Here is an 18,636-nt window from a genome sequence, read left to right as displayed (position 1 = left end):
CTCACGCCTGTAATCCCAGTGGTTTTGGAAGCCAAGGAAGAAGTATTACTTGCAGGCAGGAGTTTGAGACCAGCCTGGGCAACACAGCCAGTCCTCCTTCTGTACAAAAAAATTAAAAAAAATAGCTAGGCATGATTGTGCAGGCCTGTAGTCCCAGCTATTTAGTAGACTGAGGCAGGAGGACAGCTCCAGCCCAGGAATTTGATGTTGCAGTGACCTATGATGTGCCACTGCAATCCATGTAGGTGATAGAGTGAGACCGTTTCTAAAAAGAAAAAAAGAATTAGTTTATATAAAAAAATCTATTTTAAATGTCCTCTCCCTTAGGTTTTGTAGGTAAACTGTATCCTATTTACATTTGATCCACATGAAAGAACTCTCTGTTCTCAAAATTTTGCAGACGCTGTTGTCGCTTGTATTTGCTTTTATTCTGTTATGATGCTACCAAGGTTTCAGTTAGATGGCTGTCATTCTAGGTGGCACACATGTAGACATGCAGGTTTCCTTCCCTTTGCAAAACTAAATTAGGTAGGCTTTGGTTCTGGGCAGTCACTGGTATTTATAAACCACCTATTCGTGCCAGGTAATAGGGTTCCAGATTGGGTACGTTTTATGCTCTGGTTCTTGCTGTATGTTTAGACAGCTCATAAATGTAAATAAACATTTACATTTTACAGGGAGAGTAAGGACACAGTGTTATCTGTGTAACCGCCATTCCCAGCTGAAGGCTATTTCATCTATTATTTTCTTATACGTGACTGGCGCCCCCTAGTGAATAGGGACTTAAGATAGGCTCCACTGTAGAACAAAGACCAGGGAAATGCCTGAAACTGTTTTAACAATTTCACCTGGTATTAAATAATAATATGCTGCGGTTTTGCATGTGTTAATGGAGGTATGGGTAGGAATCTGTTCTTCCTAAACAATTCAGGATTCCACAATATAGAAATAGGAATCAAATTTTTAGGTGAAGCTCGAACTAATCAGAACTTTGCTAGATCATCACTGTAAATGAGTTGATATTTATCCACTCCCTAAATGAAGAGACTTGACTGGATTTCTTTTTTTTAATAGTTACTGGAATCCGTTACAAATAATTTAGAATTGAAGCTTGAGAAACTGTCACTCCAATCCAGAAAACTTTAGTTTTGCAAATATATTTGACAAATTAATAAATTACATTTCATTAATTTCAAGAATAGGGCATTTAAAGAAGTCTGTGGTTGCTTTAGTTCTGCAATAAAGTTTCTGCCACTCACAATAATCCTTATTGTTCTCTGAAAGACAAATGTTATATTTTTGTCGTCATAAATATGTATTAATTACTATTTATAGCACTGGGTTAGGTACTCGTCAAGCAACCAAAAATAATTCTTACCATCTAGGTTGCTTCCAATATAAAATATAGACAATATATAACTGGGTCAATTAGGAAACAGATCGTTTCAATATGATAAAAGATAGTATCCACATTAACAGTGTGAAAGGGCAGGAACAATAAGACACTTGACTCAGTGGTCTTTAAAATGTGGCAGCCAAGATGAGCAAGTGGAGAAAAGGTTAAACAAGTAGGTGACACATTTAAATAACAAGTAGATGAAAGGGTTATTGGACCACTCTAAAAAAATCTTGTTTTATGTGAGAAACCATCAAATTATGAATTGTAAGTAGTGTATTTTTGTTTTCAAGGGTAGGCTCTCCTATACCTTATCTAAACAATTTTTCAAAAGAAACGAAAATTACTTTGTTTTCCTCTCTCCACTAAATTGTCCTTTGTGTCTTGAGTGATTATCTTTTTTAGATTCACCTCAACTTCTTTAGGTTCAAGCAGACTTCACCTGTAAGCCCCTCTGGGTTCTTCCTCTTTTCTGAACTGCTAATGGCCTAATTTAGCACAATTACATTGCTTTGTTCATTCCATGTATATTAAGTCTTAGAACACGTTCGAGCATTCATTCAATTACATGTTAATTTGTTCTGGGTAGACCCCAAAGTCTATTCTCCATCGCTGAAACATGGAAGACAAACACCTTTCACTTCTCCAGAGGGATAACACGTGCCCTTCCCTTGTCATGGTGACAGGCATGTGCTGGTGGAGGTCAAGGAAACAGGAACACAAGTGAAATCGAGGTGAGTGTCAGGTAAGGACCAAAGCACCACGCCTACCTCATCTTTGCCACAAAACACCCATTCTTCCAGTGTCCTGCTTCCCAGGACGTATCCCGGACGAATGCAAAGTCACCCGTGGGGAGGCGGTGAACTCCTCCGCAGGGGCCCAAGCCCGGAAGAGGGGCGGGGAAGGCGGATGGGGAGACCCGCGTGGGGAGAGGGCAAGGAGCGGCCCAGGTGTCCCGCTCCCGCGCGACCGGAGGCGTGTGGGGGCGCGCGCGCCTGCGCGAGCCCGGCTCGCGTCGCGCCCCCGAGCGCAGCATCCTTGCGCTCGCGAGTCCCAGCGCTTCGGAGGGAGGAGGGGCGGCCGGCCCCCCGCCCCCGCGCGCTGCCACGTGACGCCGGCGCAGAAGATTGGGGCGGCTGCAGCGCGAGGCGGCAGACTGGTGCAGCGCACGGCGCTGGCGGCTGGGGCTCCTCCACCTCCTCCTCTTTCTCCCAGGAACCTTGACGACGCCTCCCTCTCGACCCCGCTCGTCTACGCCGCTGCTGCAGCATCCCAGCCGCCGCGGCTCCCCGAACAGGAGTAGAAGACGCAGCAGGGCCGCCGCCGTTTAGGGGTCCCCGGCCGCTGCTGCCTCCGAGGTCAGCCCTCTTGCGGGGTCTTTGCTTTCTCCTGTCGCCATCCCCCGCTCATCGCCGCGATGGGGCTCCTGGACTCGGAGCCGGGTAGTGTCCTGAACGTGATGTCCACGGCGCTCAACGACACGGTGGAGTTCTACCGCTGGACCTGGTCCATCGCAGGTAAAGCCGCTGACTTCCCCATCCTCGCTCGGTCCTCCGCGGGGGTCACCGGTCCCCTGCTCTTGGAGCTCCCAGGCCCGGCCCCGCAGGCCCCCGCGCCCTGCGGCTTTCGGAAGCGGCGGATCAGCGGAGGGGCTGGCGCGGGCATTGCGGTGGAGTACTGGTTAATCTGATCTGTACGTTAAGGCCTCCCCTCCCCCCGACACTCGCAGGGTTTTCCTCTGAGCTCCCTCCATCTCTCTTCAGCTCTCGGATGCGGGAGCTGACATATCAGATGGAACCTGTACAGCCAAGAGCTCCTCGCAGGAGCCGCCCCACCCTGTGATCCCCTATCCCCCGAGCTTGCCTCGCAGTTCTTTTCCGTGCAGAGGATTCCATTTAACATTTAGTCCTATTTTGTATGGAGACCGGGCTAGGGAGGAGGCCGGGTGGGTCGGTGGGTGGGTGGGGGTGCTTTGGGGCAGCTGTCCTTTTGCTTCTTCAGCCTCCTGGTTGCTTTGACACAACCCTGCTAATCTTTTCTTCTATCCAACTCCTTCATCTATAGTATAATTTAGACTGAAAAGTAAAATAACATTGTTTGACTCCTTGAACCTTGAAGAATGTTAGTTTCCGAGGCATTTTCAACAGCAAGTATGTTTGAAATGATTGTCTATAATGGCTTTGCGCACTGCAGTGCAGTCGGGGGAGGGGTAGGCTAAAACACCATGGAAGAAATCAGTCTTTAGGAAGGGGGTCTCCACAGCAACACCTAGAGGTTGTCCCATATGCCTACATACATACAGTTCTTAAATCGGCAAACTTTTCCTTTAGCTCTTGCAGTTAATTTGGCAGGGCTGTCAATTGGTTGATTTATGCAGCTTTCCTAGCGCCCACTTGTGATATTATGATATTTTTACATTTTACTGTTTATTTCTTCTTTTGCTTCGCTGCTTTTGATTTTAAAGCATTTAAAAGTTTTTGAAATCCAAAATAAGGTTTAAAGGATTTCAGAAACTATTTTACTATGTGAATTTTTCTAGTCCTTTTGCAGTATCACACTACATCCCAGCAGTGAAGAATATTAACATTCCGCCTTGTGACTCTGCCGTCCCTACTTCGAAATGAAAATGTATTCCTGTAGTTTTTGTGTTTATTGTTGTTAGAGTAAATTAGATAGTGGTTACAGTATGAATATAGTCCAATAAATGGGGCTTATGTTGTGGGAAAAACGTTTGCTGGAATGCTTTTCGTGTGAGACAAAATGATTCTTTGACATTAATACTGCGTTCACCTTTTGAGAAAAGTATGTTCTTTTTCAGAAGATCTCAACCTTGTCGCTGGGAAATAAGCTATTAAATACGCCATTACAGCTGAAAATGGTTAAAAGGCAGTTTTAAATGGAGTATTTCTTCAAGTTTTTTTTTTCCTATGTGCTGTTACACTGACATTACACTGTACCTGCAAAACCTGAGAAAGATGTGCCCTTCCCTTCATCTCTGTGATTTAAGTTCTTTAAACATTGCATCAGGGCTTCCCATTACACAATTGTATACAGCTGAACATCAGACAAGTTCTTTAGCAGATAATTGTACTTCGCATACCTTGGAGTTAGACACTGTCGAGATCCTCCAATCTCCATATAGCCAGAGCCACACCCGGGAGTTCTCAGTCCTCTCATTTCTATCCTATCCTGGAGCTTTCCCGTCTCTTGAGTCTCAGAAGGAAAAATTGAGAGCAAAGGTAGAATACACTTTTCTGTGATAGTGAATTTCTTCCTAATGATGTTTGTGTAAAAAACAACAACAAATGAAACAGGAAATTTTGTGCAGTTGATGCATATGAAAGCTTGCTACTAGGCTTCGAAGGGCATCTAAAATAATATTTTAGGCCAGGCCTGAGAAGTGAGAGTAGCCTTGGAACACAAGTGACCTCTCACTAGCAGGCAGGAGGAAGGTATTTGCCTATGCTTTGACTATCCACTTACGAAACCTGAGACTGCTTCCTTGCTTTCTGTAATGAGCTACCTTATGTAGGCAGATGGTATTTCTTAACCAACAGAGAGGCTTAGTGGATATAGTCTGTTCTGCTGTACTGCTGTGTAAGGAGAAGTATTTTTCAGGTTCGGGCCAAAAAGACGTGAAGTCTGTGGCGTCCCATTTACTTTTACTCTCCCTCATTCTATGCTCCTCATGTTCCTTTTTTTGGGAAGACTCATTCACTCTGCCCTGATTCCACCTCTCGGAATAATTTGATGAAAATCTGGGTGGGGGATATCAAAGTAGAAAAGTAGCTTATCAGCTGAGGTTAAACAAAAGTTGGTGATTCAAATGTTTGGAAAGAAGGGCAAACAAAAATGGGCGGGAAAGAAAGATGATCTTAAGAAATAGTGATGAATTTGGTAAAAGTATGCAAATGATTGAGGGAGAGCAAGAAATGAGGTAGGCTCCTTGCCTTTGGCTGCTGTCATTCCTAGTGCTGTAGTTACTGCTGCTTTCATTCTCTTTTATTAATTCATTAAATTTTTTTGTCCGTTGAGGTTTCTACCTAAGTACAAATAAACTATACTTTGTACTGTCACACAGGAATAGTTACACATTTGTAGAGTATATTTACAATCCAAGAGATTTCTGCCCTAGGGCAAACAGTTTCTGGAAAAATGTCATTTTGTGCTGCTATATCAAATGGTGCTGTAAATATTCAAACATATCCAAGGCAATAACTGAAAATTGGGCTTTTCAAAGGCACATATGTAGCAAATACAGAATATGGTCCATAATATGTTAATACCAAAAATGTTACTTTTGCTATAGTATTAACACTTTGTACATTGGAATTGAGAGTTTGAAAAAGGTGTACTTTTAGAAAAACAACAAAAATAATTTTTCTCTATATTTTTAGACATTTTGAATGAGGAAGTTAGTGTTGATGTATATTAAAGTATGGGCTGTTGTAGGACTTTATACCAGTTGTTAGTATTAGAGTAGGTATTCCAGTGTCATCATGTTAGCTTTTTTCCTTCTATCCTTTCACTTCATGAGTACATTAAAATTATTAGAATTGGAGTCCTAGGCTCAAAGTATATAAAGTTGTATATACATTTTTAAACTGATGAATCTAAATATTCCCCGATCCACATTATTCATTTATTCATGCTTTTAATACATGTTTGATAGCTTTTTGCATACCTGACATTTAGTGTATAAACACCCTAGAGAGTTAGTAGGATGCTTACAGTAAAGCCAGGTGTCTCCTGTGAGGCCATGTGTCTTTTGACCATTTGTTTCTAAATAGGTGTTGTCCACAGGGTATGGGAGCTGTTGTTGGTTGGGGGTGGTAATGGTTGGCATTGGCCCTCTTTTCACATACAGTACCCCACATTTTGGTGAGAAAAATTGTCTGTTTGGTAGTTGCAGTTAGAACATAAGAGGCCAGCCTTGCTGGGTTCTTGAATTTACTTTACAGGGGTCAGAAAGGAGAAGGGATGAGTGATCCAGGAAGAGGGAGGAGAACTGTAGAATGATGACAAAATGTGAAAACCAGGCTTATGATATCATTCATTCTTTCTGTATTTACTTGCCATGTATAGACACAGTACAAGGCCCTGGATAGGGAAGGAGGACACTTGGTCACTGCCCTCATGTAGCTTGCAAAGTCAAGGGAGGAGGGGTCACTGTCATTCCCCTTTCCTTGGTATCATGGTCTGGAGGCAGTGTGATCTGCCAGGCTCAGGCCTAGCCGGGGCCTAGGGAAGGTTAGAAAAGTCCTTCCCTGCTCTTCTCATCTCTACTTCTCCTACCTAAAAGGAATGTACAGGCTGTTTTTAGAATATTTTAGCTGTTTCACCACAGTTTGCTTTCCTCTGCCCTTGAATGAGGAGTTGATGTAAGTACTGTCAAAGTATTTGAGAAGGGCAAACTAGGGCAAGAGGTATCAAAGACAAGGGGAACACCTTGACTGAAAACCCTGGAAACTGGGAAGGTGCTTAAGGGCCAGGCCAGTGAGTCCTCCAGGTTTGATGAAACTGGGGGCTAGTGGGAGGGGATGTTTAACTCAGCTCAAATGAGCTGAAGTAAAAGCAGGTTTGTCTTAGGGATTGCTAGGCCCCAGAGGAGTATGTATTTTAAATATTGTATAGTATGCCTACATTAATTTTATTATTTGTCACAGTTATTGTTTAATTTTTCATCTATGCTATTACCTAAAATAGATTTTCTTTGTTTGGTTTAGCCTGGTAATGCAGTTTTCTCCAAGTTGTAGGCAGCTAATTAAAAAAAAATTACAAAACATCACTAGCTCCTAACACGGAATCTCCTTTGGTCACTGTTTTCAGTGAGGTCCTAATTACCCTTTACTCATAAGCTCCCTGAAGCCTCTGGGCGGTCCATGCCATTTTAGTATTTTTTGTTTTTGGTTTAGTTTGCATTGTCTTTTCCTTCACCACAGTCTGATTTTTGGTGGCAGACTGCTAGGCTTTAATGGCTAATGCTCTTATCTCTTCCCCAATGACAGCATGCAGTAAAACATCCTATTGCAGATGGAATTCCAGGAGGGTAAACAATGCAGATCCTAAACTGTTGTCAGGACACATTTTTAACTGTTTTAACTTAGACTTTTTGACTTAGGAAGACAAAGTTTTAAGAGTTATGCAGATAATTATATCAGATGGCACTTTTGTAATCTTAAGAGCCATAGAACACTTTGGCATCCTTTAAAGTTCAATTTGTTTTCTTGTTTTTTTCTCAAGCCCTGTGGATAATGTCATCTGTAAATAATTTAACGTTACGAACATAAGTATTTTTCATTTACTGAGCCACTTATTCTGAATTAGGCATGTATTAGTACTCAGAAATGAGTAGTGTAAGAGAGTCTAACTTTTTTCACTTTAGATGGCTTTTTTTTCTCTTAACTATTAGGGTATTTTGCCTATTAACTAACTAACGTGCTGTTGTTTTATTTTCCATTAGAATATATATTTTAAAATCATATGGGTTTGGATTTCAGTAAGGAGAGGGGAGGAAACACATGGCCTTTTAAAGCTAGGGTCCATATTGGCTTTCTAGCATGATCAGTCAGTATTCTCCTGCCCAAATACCTGCAGCCCTAGCCAACTGGAATAACTCACTAACCCTTGAGTAAAACATATACATGTCCACCTTTATGTTTCTCATCCCACCATTCTCCTTGCCTTTACTAACTTTTCCCTGTTTATCTCTCCGGATACTTTTTACCAGAACCCCAGTACAATCGGCCTCCTTTGCAAAACCTTTCTTGTTCATGGTATCCTGGAGCAAGTTGTTGTCTCACAGGAGCTCATTGTCTTTAATAATTGCTTGCGTATATCCTGTGCCATTCCTGCTATGACCCTAGTCTTGAACTGTTTACACTTTAGTTATTATTTACCACTTCACTTCTTGTGTTTTTCTCTCCAACACCAGAGATTATCACACGTATTTTTTGATTTGATATGTATGAGGAGATGACCATCTTAATCTAGCATAATTTTAAATCGTAATATATTGTGGTTACAAAACACGAATAAGGTTTTAGACCACACTAAATTACAGAAGGTTTTTGTGTTTGTTTTTATTAGAGAGGGGGTGTCGCCATGTTGCCCTGGCTGCTCTTAAACTTGTGTTGTCATGTGATCCGCCCACCTCAGCCTCCCAAAGTGCTGGGATTACAGGCATGAGCCACTGTACCTGGCCAGAGAGTTTTATTTAAAAGATAGATCTTTTTTATCTGTTGGTCATTAATTCCCTTGCTGTTAACTAAATTTAATGAATAAATCAGACCAATAGTTATTTAGTAGTACAAAACAGATATAAAATGAGGATTTTAAGAGACATAAAATCAGATACAATTGTTCTCTTCTCTTCATTGTCTATGCAGAATCATTGCCATGTGTGGAAGTGAAGAGGGCAGTGCAGTATAGTGAATGGGAAGAATTCTGAATTGGGATTTAGATGACCCAGACTTTAGTCCTGGTCTGCTGCTGATTTGTTGTGAGAGTTTGGACAAGTTTCTTTGCTTTCTCTATTCTCAGCATTGTTCATCTGTAAATTAAGAGGGTTAAATTAGGTAATCTGTAAAAGTCTGGATATAGATGTCACTTTCTTGGAATAGGTGAAGCAATTTCAAATATACATTTATCAGGGATTCAGAAACCTCATTTTATGTAGTAAATAAAATCTTTCCCAGCAAAACTCTTTCAACACTGCCTAAATAGTATAAATAACAGATTAATATTTTGTCCTTTTTTACTTTTTAAAAATCTGCTTTATAAGAAATAGAGGAATAGAGAAACAAAGTATGTATATATTTAAGCATCTGTTTTGAAATAGCACTGTTTTTGTTGCTGTAACACTATACCTATTTAATTGCCTAGTTTCCTTGAATAACCAAGAGCCAACTATTTTATCAAAAACAGTAGCAATGGTATTAAAGAATAAAATTATCTCAATTCTATATTACTTTTATTTTGTGATACTCAGGTTTTGAGGATGGCATGTTATGTCATTTCAGGCAAGTTGTTCATGACTCTGGGTCTCTTCTACCTGTACCTTGAGAAGGTTGAACTACATAACCTTTAAGGCTTACTTTATTGATTCTTTGTAACATCTCCTCAAACAATGGCCTGGATATCAGTCTAAACTCAGTCTTCATATTTTTCCAATAGAAAATGTGAGATTTTTACCTACAACGTTACAAATTACTTTCTATTATAGCCACTTTATATATGAGCATTTTTTACTTACGTTTGGAAGTATGACTTAAGATTTTTATAAAACTGATAAAATATGTAGGTCTTACAGAAGAGAAAACAAAGAAACTAAATGGTTTTGATATAAGTATGCTTTTTAACTAATCAAAATACAAATTTTTGAAATCTTTTGCCATTTATTTTTCTCCTGAAATATCATTTGTAAACAAATACCTTAGTATGATGTTTTATTTATGATTATATTGCATTAGAATAAAAATTTTGGAATTTGAAAGACAAATACATTAATCCATTGAGGTAATCAGTTACTCACTGTCAGGTATAATCGCATAAAACCATTTGTGATTTTTGAAATGCAGAATTCCAAGAAGCAAGCTTTTCTGTTTTCATTTTTATTCATTTTTAAAACAAAAACGTAAGCACAGATGTGTGTTAACTAATTTTATATATTTTTTCACACTCATGTACATAGCAGCATTATTTATAGTACTTAGGAGATGGAAACAATCCAGACATCCATTGATGGATAAATGGATAAACACAATGTGGTATATACATACAGTGGAATATTATTCAGCCTTGGAAAGAAATTTCAACATATGCTGCAACATAGATGAACCTTGACATTACGCTAGGTGAAATAATCCAGTCACAAGAAGATAATTATGTATGTGGCATTATGGTTCCACTTATATGGGTGTTCTAAAGTGGTCAAATTCAGGCTAGGTCCAGTGGCTCATGCCTATAATCCTAGCACTTTGGGAGGCAGAGGCTCAAGGATCACTTGAGCCCAGGAGTTTGAGACCAACATGGGCAACAAAAAAATATTAAAAATTAGCCAGGCATGGTGCCGTGTGCCTCTAGGCTCAGCTATTCAGAAGGCTGAGGGAGAAGAATCACTTGAGCCTAGGAGGTCAAGGCTTCAGTAAACCATGATTGTGCCACTGCACTCCAGCCTGGGTGACAGAGTAAGATCCTGGCCAAATAAATAAATAAATAAAATTGTAAATAAATAATAAAAATGTAGTCAAATTAATAGAAACCGAAAGTATAAAGGTGTTTGTTAGGGCCTGGGGAGAAGGAGAACTGAAGACTTGTTTAATGGGTATAGAATTTCAGTTTTTCAAGATAGAAAAGTTCCAGAGATTCACAACAATGTGAATATATTTAATGCTCCTGGACTGTACATTTAAAAATGATTAAGTTGGTATATTTTATGTTATATGCTTTTTTACAATGTAAGAATTTCATATATTAAAAAAATTAATACAATAGCACCTGTAGAAATGATATCTTCAGTGCTCAATGGTAAAGCAATCAATTCTTTCTTTTTCAGTTTAAAGTAAAATGACTTTTTAAGGAGACTATGTAGCTGCTGGCTTAAAAAAAAAAAAAAATCCAAGCAGCTAGAAAGTAGCCAATAGCGAGGAAGAAAATTTCAGCTTTGTATTTTGCTCTATAGTTTTGCTAAGAACTTCTCAATAACTCTGGGAGATAGGCCTTGAAGTCAATTTTTCTATATATTTAGCAGTCCTCGAGATTTACAGAAGTAACTTTTGCAGGTAGTCACTGTAGTGGAAATGAGTGAACACAGGTTGTTTTGTCCCTAGCCCAGTGCTCTTGTCTTCCCATTACTCTAGCCAAGCAAGAAAGAATCAGGCCCTTAATCTGTGTTTCTCGTTTCTTTTACCTTTTCTTTTACTGTTACCTACAAAGTAGGTAGAATACTAAATCTGAACAAAGTCGTAATATTACCAAAGATCATCTAAAAAAAGACATCTAAATATTCAAAGTTATGAGATTAAACTACAATGTGATATTTATTCATATACTATATACATACACAAATATGTGAATATATATAGAATACAAAAAGTGATATTTAGCCTGAGAAGATAGTTAACTTCCATATGATGGTATAGGATTGTTTTTTAAAAAGTGTATTCAAGGTGAATTATGAAAGTATTTGCCAAATTGCATAATACAAGAGCTAGAAACTATTGTTAGTGAAAAGATAATGAAGTTCATTCAGGACTAACAGTATTTTACACAGTGGCTATTCAACTTATAGAACTGTTAGAGACAAGGGAAGATTTTGGCTAAAATTCCCATTAACTCACATACTCACACACTATAATGGTATTTCCAATCTTTCTTGCTAAAGGAAAACACCATTTCAGTTTTCTTAAAGCTTTGAGATCATTGGCAGCACTGGGTGAATGGTTGGACTTGGAACTTCCAGATTAAGTTTTATGACTATTTTTTCTGTTCTAGAAGCCCAGCAAAATTGGGAAACAGGGAAAGAAGGAAGCTACTTACTTGTATTCTAATCTTGGCTTCCAGAATCTGAGGCAGCATTCTTCAGCTCTCTCTCTCTTGGGATACATTTTCACCCTTGGAATTGTCTCCTTTTCCTTTATGAACTGGCTTCTATGAATAGGCCATTTTCTGAAGTCATTAATTCAGATATCATCTGCACTCAGGCGCGGTGGCTCACGCCTGTAATCCCAGCACTTTGGGAGGTCAAAGCAGGCAGATCATTTGAGGTCAGGAGTTCGAAGCCAGATACCATCTGCACATTATGAAACTCACCACCATTTATTGAGCATTTAGTATAGGACCATTTTAAGATGCTGTAGCACTGCATTTTATACACCTTGTGTTTAATCTTCAGATCCTCTCTATGAGTTAGATATTATTTGACCATCTATAGATGAAGAAATAGACTCAAAGCTATATAGCTACAAAGTAACAGAGCTGGAATAGAATCAGGATCTTTCTCCTTCCCAACACTGACCTGTTTATAATGCAGCATAGCCTACTTATTTATTCAATAAATACCATTTTATTGCCCGTAATAATAGTGAACATTTATTGGATGCTAACTGTCAGGCATTGTGTCCAGTGTTTTATATGTGTTATCACATTTAGTCCTCATATTCCATTGGACTAGGTGCTATTGTTGCCATTTTCCAGGTGAGTAAACTGACTTTCCCTGAACCTGATTCATCTAATACTAATCCTATCAAATTAAATTCCAGGGCAACCAGCCTTCAGCTTGAATCACACATTGATTCTCTCATCTGTGTTACTGTCTTTTTTCCTTTACAGCTTCTGAATCTGTTCTTGTGTTCTGCTTGCTATAGGACATTTAATAATTTCTCTCACTTTCTACCATTATTATGATCTCTATTCAGGAAAACTTGCAATGAAAATTCTTTTTCCTCTGCTTTTAACTCTGCCCTCCATTCTTTTAGGCTCTTGGGTAACTGTTACACAGCTGAGTTAGAGGAAACATCTTGTTTTAACCCTACTGAACAGCTCTCAGGGCACCTGCTCCCTCATACCTTGAGACATCACAGCTTTCCCCTCTTTAGCTGGTCAAAGTCTCAGTTCCCTCCTGTCTGCCCATCACATTCTGACTTCTTTGCCATTTTTTTTTAGCCCAGCCTCTGCCTTGTCTACCTCTGCAGTCTACACAGGCTACCCTTTCCTCCCATTCATCCAGGTGCTCTTCCAAGCTCAAACCTTCCATTCTCGTTTTCCCTGCTAATCCTGCTGACTACACAGGAATCTGATCATACTGTTCTTCCCCCACCACCTTCAAAATCTGTTTATTTCTAGAGTGTATCTCAAATTGTTCATTACCTGCTCCATTTTTTCCAGTTTTATTTGAAGGGCTCTTCTCTTCTAGTTCTGCCCTTTTTACCTCACTGATAGACAATGCTTGAGGAATATATTAAGCATCACACTTCAGATTTGAACCTAGGAGAGGCCTTTAAGGTGTATGTAGTTTACTCCCTTTGTTAGAGATAAGCTTTTTCCCAGACTCTTCTTGACAACTGTTGTCTACAGTTTTCATTGAAAATTTCTTTTAACAAATGTTTGAATACTCTTATATACCTGCCATTGTTACAGAGGTACAGCAAGGAATAAGGGCTGTAGCTTAGCCCTCATGACACTTACAAGAAATGGAGGAAGACACTGACTATTTCCTTAAGAAAAAGACTACAGTTACCCTTTGGGGTACTTGCAGTGTACAATATGACATATTAATTGTTAGCCTTTTTGTGTAATCTGTAAAGGCAAATGAATTTTTAATAATATCACTTAGTATATTAGCGGTGATTAGTAGACAGATTTTTTTTTTAAAGGAGTTAATTTGCAACTGTTGGTTTTAACTAATTAAAGGGTAGATAGTTTTAGGGAATAATACAGTAGAGACTTCTTGGTATCTTGAATGTACTCTTGAAACTGCTCAATATTTAGCGATTGTTAGCCTTGTGTTCTTCTTTTGTTTATGGTGGATTGAACACATATGGATGGTTTTAGAAGATGAGGAAGTGGCTGATTTATTCAGATAGAATCTAGGAAGAAATCAAGCAAACTTTATTTTGTGACTTAATTATATGTTAAAGTAGGCTCACATTTCTGACTAGACCAAAGCAGTGCTTCTTAGACTTTAATGTGTTAAGTAACTGTGGAATCTTATTAAAATGCAGATTCTGATTTAGTAGTTCTGGGGTGAGGCCTGAGATTTTGCATTTCTTGTAAGCTTCCAGGTGATGCTTTTCTGCTGGTGCATGGACTATACTTTGAATAACAAGGGAGTGGAGTATTCCTAATTTGTTTTGCAGTCTACTCCTATGTACTGTTATGGAAAAAGAATTTTAAATGTGCTTAAGTTATTAATGTAAAAATCAAATGACAGCATGTATTTTTTAGAACATTTAATTATTTTTTTATCCTAACAGGGATTTTGTATGTCTTCTAGAACCATATTATATTGATGAATAACTGCTGCTCATTTTACCTGAATCAAAAGGGCCAATGATTTAGTTAATCTTATTTATCACCTTTACTTTAGGAGAACATAGTGGCTCCAAGTTTCAGGTTCACAGTCATGGGGCTAGAAAATAAATGACAGAGCTAGAATTTAGGTTTTTAATTCAAGTCTTGTCCCTCTCCCTGTATCAAGCTGCCTCTGCTCCATGTGACTTCCCTTGCCATCATTTAGATGATTTCCTACTGTATTTTTGTATTCCTTTCCTTTAATTCTTCTAGGGGTTGGGATGTTCTAAAAGTTTTCAGTACTACTTTTTCTTTTGGTAGATTATAGGAGAACTTTACTAGCTTAGATTACTAGGGAAGATAGTTTGTTCTGACTGGTGGAGATCCTGAGTTACAAAAAGCTTTAAAAGAAATCAGAAGAAAAAAAAACAAAACAAAAACAAAAAAAATATAGGTCTATTAGAGGTTTTTAAGGAAGTTGCTTTAATAAACATACTGATAATTTGTTGTAAGTATTAATTATAGTTATTTGTATATTAAGTAGAAGTTACATGGATTACTTGAAAAATGTTAGATTACATTTTATTCTTTATTAAAATCTGGTTGGTATTGTTATGAAAAGGGGTTTTTAAAAAAACCTCTCTATAAATAATTTTAAAAATTAGAGTTAGTGAGAATTTTTATGTATTTTATCTGTTGAATAAATACAGAATTATAAAATGTCTTCTCGGTCTATGTCATAAAATGTTTTTCTTCTCAGTGTAAACTCTTCCAAGTTTAATTATTCATGGTAATTTTTATTTAATTTGTTTTAACTCTTCTCTTTGAAGACAGGAGGATTTAGTGGCAGATCAGTGTCAATAATAATGAAATTTCAACAATTATTGGACTCTGAAACTGTCAGATGCTGTATACATATTATTTTATTCCTTACAACAGCCCTATTATCATCCATAAGGCCAGGGGGACTAAGTAACTTCTTGGGTTTGTTCAGCTGGTAAGTGAGAAAGCTAATGCTAGCAGGTAAGATTTGAGAGTCCATATTCAGAATATGGAACTCTCTAGGTTGAGAAGAAAAAATCCTAGAAGACATTGAGGGACTCGTCTCATAAGGGGAGAGCATCAGATTATCTCTGACATGAGACACATTTTGTGAAGATGTAAAGTGGGGGGGAGAATAGGCTGTAGCAGAAGGAAATAGGTGACTTTGTGTTGTCCATGTGTGCTAGGAAGCTTCACATACTTTGGTTCATTTAATTATCACATTAACCCTAGGAAGTAATTATTTCCTCATTAAAAAAGAAAAGGGAATAGCAGTTGGTTCTCCAGCCATAGGTTGTGGTGCATACCCTGGCCTTTTAGAATTTTCTCGGTCTCTGTGACATGGTTTTCTCTTCTCCTGCCTCTCTGGCTGATTTGCGGCCATTTCACCCACTCGTCTTTGACTGTCCCTAGAGTCATTCCTTTTTCACTCGACATGCTCCTGGCAGTTCCTCCACAGCTCCAGAGGCTACTGGATGCTTCCACCTAGCTGTCCCACAAGTAGCTCAGATGCAAGATATTTAACATTTACCTGATCAGTTTCTCCCAGATCTCCTCCTCTTCCTTTATACTCTTTTTCTGGATCATGACCTCACTATCTGTGTTGCCAGATAGCCCAGAAATCTGGGAGTACTTCTTAACTTTTCTTTGACTCTCTCCTTTCACATCCATAAGAATTGTAGAGTTTGTAGTTTCTTCCCATGAAACCTTCCTACCTACCTATCCTGTTCATTGCCAGCCCAGCTCCCTGACCCATGTTTCCATGATCTCTTGCATTATAGTGGTCTTCAAGTCTGCCTGCCTGTCAGAATCACCCCAGGGAGCTCAGATCATAGTGCCCAGTCTCACCTGCAGGATTTTGATTCAGTAGGTCTGGGGTAGGACCTGGGAATCTATAATTTTAACAAGCACATGATTCTTACATGGGCAGTCTAGCAGTAGACAAGTGTGGAGAACCACTGATGCAGCTTGACATAATTGCCTCTTGACATAATTGCCTTCCCCTCAGTCAACACCCCACTGCCTCTACCATGATCTTTTAAAAGCCAAAATCGGCTGGGCGTGGTGGCTCACAACTGTAATCCCAGCACTTTGGGAGGCCAAGGAGGTGGGTTGCTGGAGCTCAGGAGTTTGAGGCCAGCCTGAGCAACATGGCATGACCTTGTCTCTACAAAAAAACAGAAAAATTAGCTGGATGTGGTGGCGTGCACCTGTAGTCCCAGCTACTTGGGTGGCTGAGGCACAAGAATCACTTAAGCCCTGGAGGTGGAGGTGGCAGTGAGCTGAGATCATGCCACTGCATTCTAGCCTGGGCAACAAAGCCAGACCCTCCCCCCCCAAAAAAAGCCAAAACCAATCAAATATCTCCTCATTATCTACATGCTATATTTCAGCATCCTTAGTGTAGTTTGTAAGACCTCCTAAGGGATCATCACAATCATTTCCTGCCCTCTTCATTTGTATATATCATCTCTGTCAGGTCTGCTTAGTTTCCAAATTGTTTTATTTCTTGCTTTTGGGCCGTTTATACATTCAGTTCTCTCAGGGTATTCAGATATTTTCATTTGCCTATCTCTTGTCATTGTATTGATGGAACCTTTGTAGGTCTTTCTAATTCTGCTCCCTGAAAAAAGACTTTTCTCCCTACCTGTCTGCTTGGCAAATTCCTCTTCTCTAAAAGAAAAGTTCAAATGTCTATGTTTAAACCCCACCTTTTCCCCTTTTCTGTCCTACCACTGTACATAAACACTCCTCTGATATACTCACCACGTTGCATAGCAATTGAATACTCATGTCTGTCTCTTCCTCTACTAGATGAGCATTGAATGGTCAGGGACCAAATAATCTGGCCAAAATCACTTCACTTCAGAAAGTAGTATCTGACTTCAAAGTTTGTTCTGTCTATTCCACCATGCCTTGTGATCTTAAGATAAAAATTAGATTAAGAATAAAAAAATACCTTGGTAGAAGGTATTCAAGGGAAACCCCATTTCAGATGGACCACTTGTTTCTTATAAAGAAATAATTTGCACATAGTAAAGTTGACTCCTTTTAGTGGAGAGTTTGTGAATTTTGACAAACATACATAGTTGTGTAATCATTATGTGGCCTTTTAATAAAGATAAAATTGTATAACTGCTGACCACATTAAACAAATCAGTCCCACTTGGCATAAGCTTTATAAATCAGTCTCAGAATATTTTCATTACAAACTATTTTTTAACTCTTAAGGGTCTGCAAAGCGTAAGGTGTAATGTGCCTTAGTAAGTCTCATTATCAGAATAAAGGCTTTTACTCCTCACTTCAATTTGCTATAATATTTGGCTTTAGGTTTGCTTAAATTTTGTTCAAAACTGGGATGGGAAACCCATTACCAAAGGAACTCCTTCTGTGTACAAAAGGGAAAGAGGCACTGGTTAGAAATGTTCTGAAGTCAGGTGAAATGTACTTTCCTATAACTTCTCTTGGTTCTAATTCGTCTCTCTGAAAATAGAGAATAAATCTGAGTTCTCATAAGTTCTCTTAGTATTTGATGAGGCTTCTTTCTTTTTTCCAGGCCAGATGTCTTTAGTCTATTTCCCTAATTCTGTGTCATGGCTTTGAAGCAGTTATGATCCTGGCCCAGGTTTGCCAGATGCACACCTAATGAAATGTAAGACTTGGCTCCTTTGAGTAACTCTTGTCATTCTTTCTATTGAGGGAATTTTTGGAAAGTCTCTCTTATTTTTCTTTCCCTTGAAAGAACAGTCTTAAAATACAGGATTTGTACCTATAATTCAGAAAGAAATTGATGGGAAATTTTCTCCTTTAGATTAAAGTGTATGATGATTGAGTAGTGCCTAGAACACCTGCTAGGTCACATGAGGCTCTTGCTTTACCTACAGTGGCAAGTCTCTGGACCTCTCTGAATCTCATTTTTAAGATAAAGGGATCATTTCTAAATCTAAAATTTTATGATTCTAGTTTAGATAAAGGTTTACATGCAACATGAAAGCCTTAACATTGTTAATTAATAGGCTCAAAATAAAAGCAAATTTATTAACACATGAAGGTACAAACATGTTAATAAGGATAGTAACAGTATAAAATATAAAAATAATTTGGTAAGTTGATAAGAGTCCATTTATATTTGTGTCATTTTTGTTTCCCTTCTCCACCCCAGCAAAACTTTCTTTTTTTTTTTTTTT

The 18,636-nt window shown here is 38.7% G+C and overlaps 1 protein-coding gene across 1 annotated transcript in view; it reads left to right on the top strand.

The window, feature by feature from the left end:
• The first annotated feature begins 2,507 nt into the window (after nt 1-2,507).
• The window catches only part of ELOVL4 (ELOVL fatty acid elongase 4), a 30,714-nt gene continuing 14,585 nt past the window's right edge, over nt 2,508-18,636 (top strand). The window contains exon 1 of the mRNA XM_017536414.2: nt 2,508-2,913. Within this exon, the coding sequence (XP_017391903.1) occupies nt 2,814-2,913 (100 nt within the window). The 5' untranslated portion in view covers nt 2,508-2,813. The remainder of the gene's footprint in view (nt 2,914-18,636) is intronic.

The sequence above is a fragment of the Cebus imitator genome, unplaced genomic scaffold (assembly GCF_001604975.1).
Source record: "Cebus imitator isolate Cc_AM_T3 unplaced genomic scaffold, Cebus_imitator-1.0 Scaffold98, whole genome shotgun sequence".
Classification (NCBI taxonomy): Eukaryota; Metazoa; Chordata; class Mammalia; order Primates; family Cebidae; genus Cebus; species Cebus imitator.
This window is presented reverse-complemented; position numbering and strand designations above follow the sequence as displayed.